At 37.9% G+C, this 19,563-nt stretch overlaps 2 protein-coding genes across 7 annotated transcripts in view; both read left to right on the plus strand.

Moving 5' to 3' along the window:
• LOC137501180 (putative serine protease F56F10.1) overlaps window positions 1-19,563 on the plus strand; it is a 519,998-nt gene that overhangs the window by 284,279 nt on the left and 216,156 nt on the right. The window lies entirely within an intron of this gene.
• Window positions 1-19,563, plus strand: part of LOC136876101 (SAP domain-containing ribonucleoprotein) — a 90,906-nt gene that overhangs the window by 63,350 nt on the left and 7,993 nt on the right. For all 6 annotated transcript variants that reach the window (XM_067149768.2, XM_067149763.2, XM_067149765.2 and 3 more), the window contains one exon: window positions 17,454-17,564. In XM_067149768.2, the coding sequence (XP_067005869.2) occupies window positions 17,454-17,564 (111 nt within the window). The remainder of the gene's footprint in view (window positions 1-17,453; window positions 17,565-19,563) is intronic.

The following is a 19,563-nucleotide window of genomic DNA, read 5'->3' on the forward strand; positions in this document are numbered from 1 at the left end:
TGGGCAGAATAGGAAAAATATGGGGGAATGGATTTTAATTTCACCCAAGTCTACTTTTATTAAGAAGTTACCACAAAAATGAATATCACACACAGAACAGTGAGTCAGTTTTCTGTCCTCTTCGGATAGCCTTTTGTCATTTCAGGAAAACAGCTACTCTTTTTAAGGGGTCTAAAGGAAATGCCCACCTGAACACGATCTTTTATTATCCATATCTAAAGCCAGGTACGAATCAAATGGGCATGTTGTGGCTGTACCTCCCGCACTGAAATATGCCGTCAATGTAGTGATGTACTGTATTCAAAATATAACACAACTTGTACTATTCGCTAATGAATACAGCAGTAATATAAACTGCCTAAACCTCTTAACAGTGGCAATGGAGAGCAGTATAATTTCCAGTAACGTGAAACAAATATAACGCGCACTGACAAGTCTCATCCACTGCCACTCTTCATTCGGCTTATGCGTGTGTGAGGAAAAGAGCATACGCTTATATCATTGTCACGAGAACCTATACATGAATTAGGCTTTTGTTAAAAAATAAAAATAATTGTGGGTAAGGCTGAGGTAAGCAGTGCTATTCCTTTGAATCAATGCTAGATTGTCAGTGTCTACTAGTTCCCTGTATGATGGCGACTACATTCCTGCAACCCAGAGTTACGACTTTGAAATAACAGACAATAATCTCTCATATGTTTTGGATGTTCTTTCCAACCTTGATAAGGGTAAAAATCTCGAAACCCATTAAAAATTCAGATATGTGCTCTTCACTTGAGAAATAAAGAGGCATCCTGGAAGTTGCATGTAAAGTGGATGGGAGAAGTTCTGGAACACATTGATACACCGCAGTACCTGGGTATTACTTGCCAACCTACAGTTACCACTGTGCCAACAGCAAGGCAAAAGTCCATTTACACAATGCTTTGCTCCGAAGGGTGACGGGATTAAGTTGGGGGGCTTATCCAGAAACAATACGAGCTGCAGCTTTAAAAGTATCAGGTAAGACAGGTTGAAACCTATCCTGAATTCTTTTTGACACAATCGTTGTACTGTAAGAGCATAGCATGTGGAGATTTGGCCTCCAGATTTAACTGCAAGGCTCCGAAATTGTACCTCAAATCCTGGTATGCAAGCATGACGCATGGCACAGCTGGACAACTCTGAGCCAGAGCTCTGAGTTGTCATGTAGAGTGTTTATATATGTATGCAGCTCTCGACCTGCTCTGAAGCTGTGCGAGTCACTCGCTGTATGAGCGAACTAACTGATTGGGTTATCTTGTGCGTGATTTGATCAAGTGTTATAGGATAAGGTGTAATGTAGAATCATTCTCGAGCCATCTTTAGAAATTTTACAGCCATCTTCTTATACTCCATACTGATGTTTTCTGGCACACTTTTTACGAACATAACTAGAACTGGATTTGTAGAAATGACTGGTATAAATTGCATGATCATATTCATAACACACGTTTTTTGTACACCAAGCACAACGAATTAGAACTTCATTGTTGCACTGGTCTTCACACATTTCTTTTTTCTTCTCCAAACAATATTTAGTGAGCACTCGGAAGGTCGCTTTCTTGTGTAATTCGTTGCAAACCATGAATATTTTATCATATCCCGAAATCGTGGAGATAACTGAAAATGTATGAAAGACTGAAGTTCAAGGATTGTGTCTGCGGAGAACCTCAACTTTTATATCATTACACATAGTTAGAATTTCTGTTAATTGGTGGTAAAAAGCTTTCCACTGCCGGGAGAAGAATTTGTCTAACGGTTAAATTATGCTTGTGGTACCTGGAGGAATCTGAAGCACTTCAATTGTTTTGCGTGGAGGGATGTCTTCATGACAAGTTGTACCACTGTATGGGGTCCACACATTGAAGAGCAGGGCAAAGTTATCTGCATAGAACAGAAAAAAAGTTTCTCTAAAACATATTTTCAATTCTGTTTTCCCCACTTTTCCTGGTTTTGTGGCAGTGACAACGATGTTATGTGTTTTAAACATATTTTTTGAAACCAGAGAACCGAAGGTTCTGGTTGGCTCCTGCAGGACCATAAATATTTTTTGGGAACAAAGAATTGATCACACTAATTGTTGGTATTATGGTGTATGAATGTATGATCGAGCTAACTGATTGGATTATCGTGTGTGTGATTTTCTCACCTACAAAAGCTAGTCCTTTTTGATCGCATTTCGTGCTTGAAACCGATTTGATCAGTGTTATAGGACGAGGTGTAATGTAGAATAGTTTTCAAGCCATCTCTAGAAATTCTTCTGCAACATTATTCTTTTGTTTTTCGTCCTGGATATGCGAACGGGATACACATTTGTAATTTTCTTACTCCCAATTCTGTGTTGTTTCTTGAAATGACTGATCCAGGCATGTGAGGTGGAGAAATTACATTTTGTGATAGATAGTTCATGTGCAATTTCCAAAGCCCATAGTCATAAGTCTTCATCACTTACATTTCTCCTACTCCTTCTTGCATCCTGGAAACAGGAACAGAGTTATCCATACATAATTCATTTATGTTCAATGGCAATACCCGTATTTCACAACGGCTTCTTCCACAAGTAAAGATATTGCTCAGACTTCATTAAACCAATGTATTTGTGGACGTGTGAAGGTGATAATTTTGCTTTTTACCACCTTCGTTAAGCCAGAATTTTACAGCCCTCTTCATTTACTCCATACTGATGTTTTCTTGCACACTTTTTACGAATATAACTAGAACTGGATTTGCTTGGCAGTGAATTCGGAGCATCACTAAATTCCGCGGAGTCATATTCTAGTTTTGAACTGGGACCCGGAGCTTCGCTTGCAATTGGCAGGTTTGGTCAAACTGAATCACTTGAGTCGCTTTCACTTTCTCCACTGTGGGGAAACCTCCTTAATACGTTCCACTACTCTATGATTATTTTCCATCAAATCAGTCAGATATTGTCCCATTTCCTTTTCTTTGGAGCTAATTTTTCGTGAAAACGAAAACACCTTTTCGTGGAAATAAATCATTACAAGCTCCACTACGTTGATAAGATTTAAAACATTGTCCTCCCAGGAACTCATTTTCACTCTCTTGCTTTCTTTAAAACAACCATCAAAACCGTTACTTTACTGCTTGGTACATTTAAAGATATGAACTTAATTAATGTTTTCGTGTTGAACTGAGATCAACGATAAGATATCTATTAGGTTCAAGCTTTTCAATACTAATTAGGTACGTGTTTTTGTTACAAATACCTTTTATTCAACTTGGGGACCGGTTTCGACATATATAATGTCATCATCAGCCATAAAATCACAAATATATAAGTAAAGACATAATCTGTAACTGATCATTCACACCATGTGTCGTAACAGAAGAGTAATGGCTTAATAAAATCTGGCGCATTGACACATTGAAGTAAACATAAAGTCTCTCACTATTCAAAGAATAAAAGAAGGTTCAGTCTTAGTGCATCTGTTCAATAGAAGGCTCCGATAGGCTTCAAAAGTAAAGAGTCATTTACAACACTCACACCGGGCAAGTTGGCCGTGCGCGTAGAGGCGCGCGGCTGTGAGCTTGCATCCGGGAGATAGTAGGTTCGAATCCCACTATCGGCAGCCCTGAAAATGGTTTTCTGTGGTTTCCCATTTTCACACCAGGCAAATGCTGGGGCTGTACCTTAATTAAGGCCACGGCCGCTTCCTTCCAACTCCTAGGCCTTTCCTATCCCATCGTCGCCATAAGACCTATCTGTGTCGGTGCGACGTAAAGCCCCTTAAAAAAAAAAAAAACAACACTCACACGTGCTATGCATCAACCAGAGCTTATTTGAGTCACTTGTAATTTATACCTGATAAAATTTTAATACTGATGAATATGAAATCGGTCAGTGGTAAAAGACGTTAGTCTTGTGAGAAGGAGATATAAAATGTGGTAGGTCTGGAGGGGAGGAAGATGGGGGGAAGAAAATGATCTTGTTAGGGGATTAGTACGTTTAAGATGTGTCTTGTGAACAATGTGGTGGGGGTTTGTAACGTGATAGGGTACTGTGTATCACGGTAAATATTGACCTCCTATTCAGAAGATTAAAATACTTAAATACTTTAATTAAAAAATCAAATAGAATGTTAGTTTTTTCTGAGATTTCGTTCAGATTCGAATTGGAGTTGAAGAACTGGTCTAAGTGAATGAAGCAATTTTCTGCGACGTCAAGAATAGGGCCTTTGTCCATATTCATGAGCACCTCTATATCTAGTTGTATGTTACTGAAGCTATGCTTTGAATCTTGAATGTGCTGCCCAACTGCCGAGGATCTATTATATTTTGTAGCATTAACATGTTCCATGTATCTGATTTTGAAGTTCCTCCCTGTTTGACCAATGTGCGAGGATTGACAGTTTTGACATTGGAATCTGTAGACACCTGATTTTTGATAAATGTTAGTCTTGTTAATAGAGCTGGTATTATATAAGATATCCATATTTCTGTTGTTAGTTCGATATGCGATTTTGGTGTTGTGTTTCTTCAGAATATTTGTAACTACGTAAATATCTTCGTTGAATGTGAAGGTTGAATAATAATCAGGTTTAATTTTCTCTCTAGTTAGAGTTGAATTTAGGCGAAATTTTCGTTTGTTGATAATGCACTCTGTAAATGCATTGTCGTAACCGTTATATTTGGCTATGAAGCGGGTTGTATTCAATTCTTTATTTAGATTTACTGTATTAAGTGGTATACTGAATGCCCTGTCTACCATATATCTACCATATTGAAGAACCTTCTTTTATTCTTTGAATAGTGAGAGACTTTGTTTACTTCAATGTGTCACTGCACCAGATTTTATTAACCCGTTACTCTTCTGTTATGACACATGGTGTGAATTGTCAGTTGCAGATTATGTCGTTGCTTATATATTTGTGATTTATGGCTGATGATGACATTATATATGTCGAAACCGGTCCCCAAGTTGAATAAAAGGTATTTGTAACATGAACACGTACCTAATTAGTATTGAAAAGGTTGGACCTAATAGATATCTTATCGTTGCTTGGTACAGTCAAAACACCCTACAGCTGACTAGTGTGCGCGGCTCTGCTTGTCACTGGCCTTGGGTACGTCAGCCACCAGGGCTGTCCACTCCAGCCTTGCATGTACATGTATAGTCCTTGTGTGACATCGCATTGATCTATATGAGAGATTCAACACGAGATTTTGGAGACTTGCAGTTAAAACTGGAGGCTGATTTTCCACACGTTGTGCTCTTAGAGAACAATGATTGTTTCAAAAAAATTTCAAGGTAGGTTTTAACCTGTCTTACCTGATACTTCCCTTGTCAGCTGGAGAATATGCAAGCCCTGTGTTGTATAAATCTGTCCACACCACGAAGATGGGTGGTGTCGTCAACAACACGTGTCGACTGATCACGGGGTGTCTAAAACCAGTCCCAACACTTATGTGGAAGTCCCTTGTGAACATAGTTTCACCTGTCACCCGCTGTGAGGTAGCCACGAATGTGGTGAGATCAAAGGTCTCTATTTCCTCAGTTTACCCTCTACCGTGCCATTAGGAATCCTGGGCTACATGGAAGTCGTTAAACAGGCTACGATTTGGGATCAGGAAATCCAAGGACATTCTGAAGAAATTGAGTTTTCTGCGAGGACACACCTTATCATATGTTATGAATTTCATTATCGTTCATATTGACAATTGATCACTATCAAAGGGTAGAGAAAGGTTAACCTATTCAATACCATTAGCTTAATGTAGTGTTCTATGTAATTGGTACAAGTTTGTACCCTATATACATTGGGTAATTGGAAAACATATGTTTGCATACAACCAATAATAAAGAAAATAATTTGGTATTTCTTAATTTAAAATCTAAGTCTAAAACATTGATGAAGTCTGACTACACATTTAAATTTGAAGCCAAATGACACGTTGTGCCGTATCCGAGCCAGGAATTAGTGATCCAGGTACATACATTCAAAATTTTATTAAACATGTTCTTTATTTGGCGTGCGTGGATCCGAGAGGGGAAACGCATGAGCACTGAAAGCCAGGGGAAGTTCCATCCAAGGAGCGAGTGGGATAGAGATAACTGTGTGACAGAAACAGAAGAGGGCAGGCCTCGATCGCGTACCACGTGATAATAGCGTGGGGGCGAAAATCGCAGATAGCCAACATTCCGCACAGAAATTTTATGTGGGAAGCCAGCCTAACGGGATGAAAAGGTGAGGGGAGATTAAATTATTGTCTCAAATTATACTATGATTAGGAGAACAATTGACACCACATGCATCTTTGGAATTATGTAGAGAGATTGTCCGGAAGGGGTATGCTAAATATCCCGTGGAATTTAAATTACGCAGTAGTGATTCTATCACATACAGAAAGCGTCCCCACGCGATACACTGAACACGTGGCCTGTCGTGGGGAGTCTCGCAATTACTTAAAAGGCAGGGATGATCCTATGGATATTGCAAGAAAATTTACGAGTGGATTAGCTTCCGCATACAATCAAGATTCATGGAATACGTTTAGCTACCTCTCGAGCGCACTGCCTTCCCTGATATTCGCGATATCAATGGAATAGATTGATATCCTCTCTGGGAGGAGTCTAGGGTCAGCCATCTTGTGTCAGTGTGTGTCAGTGTCAGAACTGTTTCTTTGTTATTCTTCAGCGCGCTCAGGTCGCGAACCTGGGTCTATTTCTTGAGTCTGTGTCAGTGTGAATTAAATAGTGAGAAGATCCCTGTTAATGATCTAGTTATTTAAAGTTGTGATTTACTGTGGATACAGGCGCGCCCCAGGTCAGTCGGGAAATAGTCTCGGAGCTTGCTTCACGTCACTCGTCACCAGAATCAGCTCCTTTGTGCATTTGAGAGATATAAGCTCGTATTCGGAAAACAATACACAAATGTATGTGTTTGAGAGCGATCAAATACGGAATAAGTTCTATAACATTTAAAACGGATTGTGATTATTGTTGAATAGATAATAGAGCATAACTTCTGTGCGTGACGGTAGCCCTGAGATCACTATAAAGGGTGATTGTAACATTAAGTTCATGAGTGGATAATATTCTGTGTTGGTGTAACAGTGTCTTCAGTGGAGAACGAGAAATCAACCATGTTCCAAGAAACAGCTACCCAGCTCTGGACCCTTGGTATACCAACGATGATCGTTGCTGATATGGAGGTCTAAAGTCTCCCACCATGGGCCCATCCGAAGCTCGAATGGAAGGCATCATGGAAGTATTCAGATAAGTGCATCATTATTAGTAATTATGAATGCGTAGCTTGTAAGTAAGTCAGTAGTAGACTAGGATGTATTTCTAAAAGAAATTATATTTAAGGGTTTAGCGTAGGAAGCTTGTTGAGTGAGTTAATGTTGTTGATTTGCTAAAAATCATGGGGAATCAGTGTAATTAATCCACTTTAACCATTGGGCTACTGTGATCGTGTAATTAATTTTGGTAGCAGGTTAGATGTACAGTTCTTTTTTTTTTAGGTTAGACTCTTTAAAATTTACTTTGTGAGTCCATTAGGTTAAAGATTAAGGTGATGGAATATATATAGTAGGCCTATAGTCTCTGCATGTAAATAGAGTATAATTAATGCTTGTATTTTCACTTGAAGTCGGAATGCACTCGATGCATTTTCATTTAAATGTCAAATTAGTAGTAGATTTGTAGCTTAAGGTCCTTGGATACAGATACGATGTATGATGAACAACGCTGGGATCCGAATCTACGACCTCCATTTAGATAGGGGTTTCTGTAAGGAAGCATTTATGTTAATTTTTCTATTCCCCTGCATTGTAAAGAAGTATATAATATTTCTTATATGACTAATTATCAAATTTTAAAGCACTGTTTCTTTGTTATTCTTCGGCGCGCTCAGGTCGCGAACCCGGGTCTATTTCTTGAGTCTGTGTCAGTGTGAATTAAATAGTGAGAAGATCCCTGTTAATGATCTAGTTATTTAAAGTTGTGATTTGCTGTCTTACCAGAGGGTATTGCTACGGTCATATATATGAGAAGTTTAAAAGCATGTGATTTGTTTTCAATAGAATGAGAAGTTTAGAATACTGTGTGGGGTCACGCAGAGTTGAGATTTTAAAAGGGAACTTCTGATCGAAAAGACGACTGGTGAGCGTGGTTTCCCATCTGTCTCAGCTGTCGCTTTGAAATATATGTCTGAGGGAGAATCGCATTACGGTTTAAGGCAGACCCGTGACCAAAATCATACCGTATTTACTCGTGTATTAGATCCCCCCCTGGCTTTTCAAGACGAAGAAAATAAAAATAAAAAATTTCGCCTATAAGGACCCCCCAACGTAATTCGTCAGAGAACGACGACGATTCCGCTTCGAAGCGGGTACAAGTCTTATTGCAGCTCTGATGACATCGCACAAATTTGTGAATAGTTTCGTCCGTACGACCTACGCAATGAAAACGCATCGAATCCATGCGGTACACCTTTGTTTCGTAGTTAAGAAATGTCCGCCTCTGTAGCGTAGGTCTACTGCAGCTCTGATGACGTCGCACAAGTAGATGAATAGTCCTAACTTCGTGTCCAACCCGCGCATTGCAAGCATGTATCAGTCATGTTATATGTCTGTGTTTTGTAGTTAATAATGTCCGCCAGCATAATGGTTAGCACAATTAGTTACTGTTTTCGGGGGTCTGACTTCGATTCCCGGTACCGTACTGCCAGAGATTTACGAATGGCAGGAAGGTTGATATGCGGTAAAAGTGGTACATGTAACACCCCTCCACTGGGGGTGTGTCTAAAAAGAGCTCTACCACCTCGGGATGAGGAAACGAGTTTACTTTAGTTGAGAAATATTCGCAGTTGTTGTTATTTATACAGCAGGCGAGATCATTAACAAAGTGATCGTTTAATATCTCGTAACTTGGGCCATGATGGAAACCTTCCGAATCCAAGTGGGTGGCATTAGTGGTTTAACACGCTGAATTATGTTTATTTATAGGCTGATTCGTGTACTTTGTGGCGTATTGAGGTGTATAGTGCCCCAGTTGATGTTATCTGTCATACCTGTGCTCCCATTATAGAAAATTTTCACTAAATATGTGTGCTGAATTTTTGCCAAGACGACAGCCATTTTGATTTATATTGTTCGGCATTGATTTATATGTCCAGTAGCTTTAAGAGTATACAGATAAGCTAAAAATAAACCAACGACATCTAGGTGGTAATTCCAACATATTACTAAGGTAGCCGCTTGTTGTCATATAAGTGTTCTGTGTCCATTAATCATTCAACGTCTGAATTAGGCAATGTTCTCAATATTTTTGTTTCTCTCTTCTTGCCATCTTTAACTCTCTTTAAATATCCCACTATAATACCTTCAATTCATGGTTTGCATTTACAAGATGAAATAATTTACACATCCCTACTTTCTGATATATTCTACAGTTTCATAGTAATAATGTCTGTGGGCCTAATAAATTATCATCATTGACAAATATAATCTGTAACTATATTATCGAGGTTATACATCCTTACTATGGCTGCAAATGACACCAATAAGAGTACCACTGATAACAAAACACAATGTCAATTTTGCGGGCAAATGTATAAAGGCCTTAAGATACATATAAGTAAATCACACCCAGAGCAATACAGAGCCTGCTTGTTGAACCCATCTGTGACTACACCTAGCCAGTCTAAAATTCCACCTTCAGATCCTATTCCTATTTCTAGTAAAAATGGTCAGTCAACGAAGTTGGAAATAACCTCTGATCAAAGAGAGCAAAAAAATAAACCTTACCACGATGAACTGAGTAAATGGCTAGGTATTTTTCAGCATGAATTGAGTGATGTTGAATTCAATGAACAAGTCACTAATTTTGTAAACTTCCTTGCCACAGCTACAGACCTACTGCCAGGTCCAAAGAGTCCAGTTACTTGATATATTGAAGCTCGTAAACGTGGCACTTACAAAAATAACAACCGACAGTATAAAACCTCCAGTAACCCACAGAGATCCTCTAAGAATGATCGTGAACGTCGGAAGGCTAAATTCGAGTATGAACTGACTCAATATGAATATTTTTACCAAAGGAGGAAAGCAATTAGAAAAATTTTAAGTGGCAAAAAAACTAATAATTTGAAACTAGAGAAAGATGTTGTTGAAGGATATTTTAGGAACAGATTTGAAACTCCTAATGATTGCATGGGAGACTCCTATATTGATTATACGAATGAAACCTTAGATGATACAATTTCAATATCTCAAGAGTTAGTTTTCTCTATTATCAAGAGCATAGCAATTGACACTAGCCCAGGTCCGGATAGGGTTTTATTGAAATCTGTTTATGATCCACTTGCTGCTAATATTTTAGCCCATATCATCAGAAGAATATTTGAAAGTGTGTTCATTCCTGAGGTTCTTAAGGCAGCGAGGACTGTTCTTATACATAAAGGCGGTGAAGAGAATGATCTGTCCAAATGGAGACGATTAGTATTTGCTCCATTATTCGGCGCATATTAAGTAAGATCCTTGATAAAATTGTAAGGGAACACATCCCTTTGAACCAGTTCCAAAGAGGTTTTGTCATGACCCCTGGCTCTTTCATTAACGTGAATATTGTTGATGGCATTTTACGAACAGCTGTAATGAAAAAGATTTCGGGCTGCGTAGTATTCCTCGACATCTGCAAAGCGTTCGATAGTATTGGACACAATCATTTAAAGGCGACAATAGAGAACTCAATACTACCCAGATCCATTAAGAAGTTACTAGTCAACCTTCTCACAGAAAACACAAGTTCAAACTGCTCGTGGTCATACAGATAAGATAAACATCAAATGTGGAGTGATGCAAGGAGATCCCATTTCACCTTTCTTATTTAACTGGGGTATAAACCACGTCCTTGATGAACTCACAGACATCAAAGTATCAGAAATGTATGGTTTTCAATTGAGTCCTAACACTGTACCTTTAACATCCCTATGCTTTGCCTAGCTAAAGACCAAGCAGCAGCTTCAATCCTAGTCACTTCTGTCATAAATCTGCTTCAAAAAATAGGTTTGCATATAAATGCAGACAAATCAAATGCCATTATTATAGAAAATGGTAAACTTCATTCTGATGATATCGTGACGGTCTCTGGAAACTTTAGAAGTTTAAATGATAGTGAAGAAATAAAATATTTAGGGGCAACTTTCAGACAGGCTTTAGTCTTCAATGAACATCAGGTACTTGAAAAATTGAAAGCTAACTTAGATCAGATTACCAGGACTCACTTACTCCAACCGCATCAAAAATTTACTGTAATAAATCAGTTTATTGGCCCTACACTGATATACCCCTTCCAGACTGTTTCGGTTGAGAAAATTCCCAAATCAAGTCTGTTAAAAGCCGACAACATGATCAGAAGCGCACTTAAAGAAATTCTACAACTTCTGAGTGACACACCGACAAGTATGATCTATTCGAGCCACAAATATAAAGGGTTAGCACTAATGCGCGCTACTTGGGAAGCGTACCTTCAACAGCTGAACATCAATCTTAAGCTAGAAGCTGTGAATGATTCGCACGTAAATGCTGTTCGAAATTTCACAGCAGTAAAAACTCGCTGCCTATCTGAACTTCAACTCAATGAAGAGACATCAACGAAATCTGTTAGACAACTGCGTGATATACTTAGAACACGCGAATTTGAAGCTTTGTGTGCATATCCACAAAAATGAAGAGGTGTTGAGTTATTTGCTCAAGTTCCTGCTGCTAATTCTTGGGTTACCAGAAGAGATGGTTTAACTTGTTCGGAATGGAGGGAGATGTTGAAGATGACCGCGATGGTTGCACCAGTACGTACTCTGCCGGGACGTTCTACCAGCACAGGCCACTGCAGACACTGCAGTGAGTATGAAACCTTACCGCATGTACTGGGCAGTTGCCCTCTAGGAGAACTGCTTAGGATCAAACGCCATAACATCATCAAAAACCTGATTGCTAATGCTCTTCGTCTCAAAAATCTAGAAGTGTACGAAGAAGTCCACTGCCTCGCCGAAGGAGGCAGCACTCGCAGGATTGATATTATAGCGATTGACAGGCGGAGGAACGAAGCAGAAATTATTGATCCTACGGTACGCTTCGAATCTTCAGCCTCTCAGCCGACTGACGTAGACAATGAGAAAAAGGATATCTATAATACAACCATCCTTGTATAACCTTAAAAAAATTACGGTGACTGGACTTTTCTTTGGCGCGAGGGGAACAATTCCCAAATCTTTCGTCACATGGCGACAAAAATATAAACTAGCGAGAAGCCTACAAGATGAGATAGTCGTCTCACTCATCAAATACTCCGTTTTGATTCTTCGTCACTATTTATATGGAGTTCATGCCATTTAACACGGTTAATTGTAACCTATCATTTTTTTAAACATTAATCTTTTTTATCTCCCCTCAAAATTGTTATTGTGTATTATTCTGTGTCTTATGGCAAATCTAGGGTGTCCTGGATCAGACTAAATAAATAAATAAAATTTGGAGAGAAGTCAATTTAAAACGTGATAAAAGCTATCTAATTAAAACGATTGTTTTACCCGTCAATGTACCTAATAATAATAATAATAATAATAATAATAATAATAATAATAATAATAATAATAATTTTATGTCCCCACGTACTTTAAACGATTTTCGGGGATGCCAATCAAAACATACTAGAGTATGCGTTAATAAGAAAGGAGACAATGAACGTACGGAATTAAACATTATGATAATAAAACACATTACTGCCACACCTGTAGATATCCATTAATGCGGTATATTTTCCTGTTATTTATTTTTATTCTTTCCGTCGAGGAACTTTTGGCACTATCAGGGTGATAATTAATATACCTAACCTAAACAATGTGGTCTGTCTTATCTCATAGTCAGCTGTTTACGTAAATCCGGATGTGATAAATGTAGAGAACAAGCATGAAATGTGCTTAAAAATAAGGGTCTGTGTTTCAACAACCGCAGTTGTCAAAAGAATGTTTCCAGTTACTATGTATTACATTCGGAAGTACAACTCGTAACAGCTGATGGTTTGGCATGCCTTCTACAGTACGGCTTTATTCGGAAGGCGTGGCTTCTGCCACATATACAGCAACTGGGAATATCAGAGACCACCTCCAGAAACCATTTGGGAATGGATTCACACTGTTTAGACTCTATAGACGGGACAAAATTATTTTTAAAACGTTCAAAAAGACGGAACCTCGTACGCTCTCAATTGAAGTGCATGGCTCAAAGAGAATGAAGCACGGCTGATGCGACTGGTGAGATGGCAGTGAAGATGATGTCACTTGAATTGCCGACACGCCGGTAGCAGGGCAGGGAAGTTGGCGGTGCAAGGCGATAATTCAAATGAAGGCAGTGATCAGTTTTGCTGTGTGATAGGCCTACTGCTTAACTGAAAGAGACAGATGACTGGCCATTATGTTCTTTCATATCAGTATTTAATTATATGATAACACGATATCCTTATCCCTTTTTTCTACGGGGTTGAGTATGAAGTGAGATGAATCTTCGTAGCGAGTTTTTACGACCGTATGCCCTTCCTGACGTCAACCTCACCTAAGGAATTAATGAGATGTAATGAAAGACATGATATGAGTAACTAAAACAGACTTTTATATGTACCGTAGGCCTAAAAGTCGTGTTCACCATTTGTTGTCCTTTTTACGTTTAGAAATACTGCCTTCCGACGAAAATAGCCAGTATAACTTAAACACATTCTAAGTTTGTTAAATAATAGTATAGAATGTTTGCACGTACTATTTATAGCTCTTTACAGCCTAGAAATCGTGTGTTTGCTGCACAGAATTTTGAGGTTATCGCATATTGGACTCCCCTTTACTATTTTTGGCTGTAAAAGTGGAGAGAAAAGGGGTCTAATACGCGAGTAAATACGGTATTCTCTGTCACAAGGAGTTGTAAATGCATTATGTTTGTGTCGTATACAAAAAAATTGTTCGGCCGTAGGGTCAGGTAATTAATTAATGAATTTAGGTGATAGGAACCCTTTGCAAATAAAATAGATAGGGTTTTCCTTTCAGCAACCCGCTACGATACCAGAAGATCCGTGATTCGAATCCCGACACATCCAACATGGAATCGCCCGGGTTCCTTTGACCTGGACAGATATATTCATACAGCCAGTGATTGAATGTGTACCTTTTTTAAATTGTTTTTCTTTGTGTTTCTTCACTGCTTATATAAGTGATTTGATTATGTATTCTGAGTAAATTCTGACTTTACCCAAGTAATGATGTTGGGTTCGTATTTCTCTGTCGCGAGTAGTGGACCACTCTATTGTGTATGTAATTTCATTTCATTTTTCTTGTTTGTTTATTAATGGTAAAGGGGGAGGGGCATTAACCACTCAACCAGTTTCAAGTGTTTTCTTGTTTAGTTGTAACTTGGTTCCCAGTGTCAAGGGGAAGGTCATGTAGGTTTCGCTGGTGCATTCGTAATTACAGTAATTTATTAGACACTATATTGGGGATGCATTTATCTGAATAAAGATGTCTAACAATCATCTCGTCTGGAAAATTAGTATTATTTTTGTTAATTTATATATTTCGGAGTTACATGTACTCGGTGGTATGGTCCCAAAGACTTTAATATTATATTATCTTAAAGTATAATTTTATTTTGTTCGTATTGAAAGAATTTCATTTTGCCGTAGAATAGTGCGTCCTGAATTTCCTCCACACCCTTAAGCCTGCAAGCTAGATATAAATTTCTAGATTCGGACTAACCACCCCAGGAGATCCAGTTGTCAAGATCAAGGGTGCGGAGAAGTGTGCGTTTGAATCCTGCACAGGCCCTGGGTGTTGCCACATCTGTTGTCTTGGATACTTGAACTTTGCTTTCACCGTGGCTTCGTATTCCAGGCCAGAAAGGGTTCAACGTCAAAACCGCTGCTGTTGGTGTTGAACTCTGTCGTCGTTCTTATAGTAACCAAATGTTCTTGAGTCAATCTGGGAGTTGGTATTCTTTATCTGTAAAGTTGAGCATTTGATTTATAAATTATGTCTTGCTGAATAGTAACTTGAATAATGGTTTGTATGTATAGCTTGAAGGGGAACATTCATGACTTGAATAAGTATTCCTTTTCATCATATGTAGTGATCTATTGTTTAATTTGGTTATAAGTGAATGTCCCTATGTTCCTCGTAAATTGTGTGCACTACAAAGTGCATCCCAGGCAACTGGCTGTTAAAAAAATTCTTATGTGGAATTCGAACCTCCTACCTCGAGCACTGTCAACTATCGCATCTCTCCCTGCCTGCTTGCCATGTGAGGTACAGCACCCACTTCCCAGTACCGTGCTCCTGGTCTGTGCGTCCACCTCCTGTTTTAAAGTACGTGTTTTGCGTATCTGTACTCGTTTTACGGTTTCATTCGAGGTACCCATAATGAATTAATAGTGGCACTCACGATTCGTGCTGTCTCCTAGCCCATAAACACACGTCTCGTTATACTATCTCGGTTTATGTCTTTCAGAATTGTAATAAATGTGAAGGGATGCATAAGACTGGATCGCAAGGGGCTGGTGGAGCACTCAGTATAGGACACTATATTAAGCTAATGGTATTGAATAGGTGGACCTTTCTCTACCCTTTGATAGGACACACCTCATGCAACTGTGGTGAAGGTCAGATGACATGATGTCTGATGAACTGTCCTTTGTCCCCATACCAGTGTTCATCTCTTGATCTGGCATTAGCCATAAATGTTACCAAATTTTGGGATAATGTATTGTCAGTATTTATTATTTTGACCATTCCTGTCCTCCATCGCATCTTTTGTCTTCCTCTTGACCTCTTCTGTTTGATGGGTGTAATCCATTTCTTTACAGGCTGTGTTTCTTCCATCCCCATAACATATCCATGCCGCCTTGGTCTTGCCTTTATCTTCTCAGCGAAGACAACTACATCGGCTCTTCGCCAAATTTCTTAGATTTTTAGTCTCTCTGTAAGTGACACACCCATCATCCACCCCAACATTCTCATTTCATTCTTGTCCAGCATCTCCAGTGCTCTTTACTGCAATGTCTAGATTTCTGTTCCATACATTAGTATTGGTCTTATTAAAGTTTTGTATATTTTTACCTTTAGTATCAAATGCATTTTCTTACCACATACTATTCCTGACACCTTTCTTCATTTCATCCATCCAGCTTTGATTCGTTCTCTTGCATCCTTTTCTCAGCCTCTACTAATACTATGTAATTCGATTTGAATCCACTATATCCACTTCCATAAGTTGTTCAGGAAGTGACTTTTTCTTTGACAGGTTATTATTGAAATGGTATTGAACAATTTGTGTTGTCTAAACATGAAAAGAATATCCGCAAGCAGTTATAAGTAATATAAAATACATTAAGAGGTATTAATGTGCAGTAAAATCAGCGTTAAATATGAACGTAGGGGGTTTTGAATCTCAAATACTAACATAGGGGATTTTGAAACTCATAATCATGAATACTACTGGATATGGAGCATTTTGAAACTAACTCACTTTACTTCAGGTTTTATCATGAAAATTATATTAAAATATAAGATCACCGAATTACATTTTTATACAACTGTTTTGCATTCTTCGCCTAGTAATCATGAATTCAAACTTCTAAATCACAGTCAAAAATGTAACTATAAGCACATTAATAATACTTTAATCGCTAAATATTACTCACCTTTCTCGCTTTTCCGTAGACCTTTTCCAAGTATCCACCTGCCGCAACCTTTTCCGCCCTTTTCCTGAAGCTGCTTTAGCAACAAGAAAAGTTTTGTCCCTCATTTTTCAATAAATGATGCCAAGGAAGTGGACAACAAATCGCCTTCTCCTTAATGCACTAGGAAGCCACCTACTATCAGAATAACACATATTGCCAACATACTGCTTTAGAATTCTCCTGACCGAGGTAAAAAGAACGGACAATTTGTCCATTTGTCCATTAAGCCATTTACTTTAATCAAAATCCCCGTGAATACGTTTAAATTATCCTCTGACAATTATATTGTTTTGTCTTCATTCGAGCCTATTAGTATACGAAAATCTGTGGTTAAGAGAAGATCGCAAGAGTTGGCTGCACTGCTAAACAAGTGGCGTCATTCTTATTCCTCAATGTATCTCGAATTTTTCATTGGTTGATAGACATAGAGGATTTTGAAAGTAACTGGTAGTGGATATAGAGGATTTTGAATTTAACAGTGATTTTTAAGGAGCTTGTTTTATGTAATTTAGCGAGTTTTGAAACTCAAAGCTTTACCAGTCGATCAAACTCATCCTTGGAAATCTACTGATATGCTTATCTCAATTTCCAAAAAGTGGTCTTTAGGGGTTTTTGAATCTATAGGATTCATTTCTTCTTTCCGGTACTAACCCAGAGCAATGACTTAATATAAATTGACCTTCTTTTTCAGCGTCTGGAGATGAGAGCAAAAAAGTTTGGTGTTACCTTATCGGTAGATGCCAAGAAGGAAGCACGAGCAGCAAGATTTGGAACATCTGCTTCTGCCTCTTCTGGAAATGTGGTAAGATCATGTGTGTAGGAACTGGCTGTTATACCTGTCATTGACAGCAAACTTTTAGTGTATCTGAATACTTTTTGTCGACCATTTATTGAGCATTTTACTCTGAGTGGGGTCTTGAGATAACCAGGGTCTTTGTTTGCATGGATTTTGTAATTTGATAAATGTTATCAGTCCTCGCTACTGCATTAAGATATTTTCTGAAAATTCCTAAGGTATAAAAACTCACCGAAAAATTGAGTTTCGTTTACCCCAGTACCTCTTTGCAAACCAAGTTTGTGGTATTGTCTTTTGGGCTAAGATGACCAGGGTACTAGTAGAGCTAACTTTGGATTATGCAAAAGAAACAGCCCTGTCTCAAGTCGAAAACAAAAACAATACATGTGTCCTTAAAAAAAAAAAAAAAAAAAAAGAGAGATTCCAAATACCAATTTCCATGTCTCTAAGTTCTGCACTTTTTGAGATGTAAGTGTCCCCATAAAAATAATTCAGCCCCCTTTTTTTTTTTCAGCGTTCCCCGCCCCCCCATTAAGTGGATTTTCCGAAAACAAAAATTTGTGTTTATTTTTAAAGGAGATTTGAAATACCAATCTTCATGTCTGTAACATCTTCAGTTTTTGAGATATACGTATCCTCATAAAAATAATTCAACTCCTACACTTCATTTCACCTCCACCCTCATTTTGTGGATTTTCCAAAAACTAAAAAATACATGTTTCTTTATTTTTGAAGTTCATTCCAAATACCAATTTTCATGTTCTAACATTTCCAGTTGTTGAGATATAAGTATCCTCATTAAAGGTGTTCAACTGCTTTTTCATCATCTTTCAAACCCCCTTAAGGGGATTTTCTGAAAACAAATACAAATTGTCACGTCTGTAACATCTTCAGTTTTTGAGATGTATCCACATAAAAAGAATTCCATTCCTTTTTCACCTCCCTTAACTGGATGCTGTATTCCAAAAACAGAAAAGTACGGGTTTCTTTATCTTTAAAGTAGATACCAAATACCAATTATCACGTCTGTAACATCCGGTTTTGAGATGTAAGTATTCCCATAAAAAGAATTCAACCACTTTTTCAGTCCTTTTAAACCGCACTCCCCATAAATAGACTTTCCAAAAACAAAAAATTGTTCCTTTAAATTTAAAGGACAATCCAAATATAAATTTTCATGTGTGTAACAGCTTCAGTTATTGAGATATATGTATCCTCATAAAACAAATTCAATCCTTTTAATTTCTTTTCACCCCCCTCCCCATAGCGGAGGTTCCGAGCACCAACTATCACGTCTGTAACATCAGTTTTTGATATAAGTATCCCCATAAAATAATTCAACCCTTTTTTCACTCCTTTTCACCCCATGCTTAAGTGGATCTTCCGAAAACAAAAATATACATGTTTCTTTATTTTAAAAGGAGATTCCAATACCAATTTTCATGTCTGTAACATCTTAGTTTTTGAGATATCAGTATCCTAATAAAAATAATTCAACCCCTTTTTGGGGCTTTCCCTTCTGCTTAAGTGTTTTTTCTAAACAAGAAACTATGTGTTTCTTTATTTTTAAAAGAAATTAAAGATACCAATTTTCACATGTGTAACATGTTAAATTTTTTAGATATACTGCAGATGTGTTTATTTTAAAATTCACCCTCTTTTTAACTTCCCCTTAAGTGGATTTCCCCAAAACAAATTATTTATGTTTCTTTACTTTTACAGAAGAATCCAAGTGCCAATTTTCACGTCTGTAACATTTTTGAGTAACATTTGTTACATTTTTGAGATATACTGTAAATAAACTCATTTTAAAAATTCACCCCTGTTGTCACTCCTGTTCACTTAAGTGGATTTTCAAAAAAAAAGTTTATTTTTAACAGAGATTCCAAATACCAATTTTCATGCCTGTAACATCTCTAGTTTTTGAGATATGAGTATCCTCATAAAAGGGATTCAACCATTTTTTACCCACCGTAAGAGGATTTACCAAAAACAAAAAGTATGT

This window comes from Anabrus simplex, chromosome 6 (assembly GCF_040414725.1).
Source record: "Anabrus simplex isolate iqAnaSimp1 chromosome 6, ASM4041472v1, whole genome shotgun sequence".
Taxonomy (NCBI): Eukaryota; Metazoa; Arthropoda; class Insecta; order Orthoptera; family Tettigoniidae; genus Anabrus; species Anabrus simplex.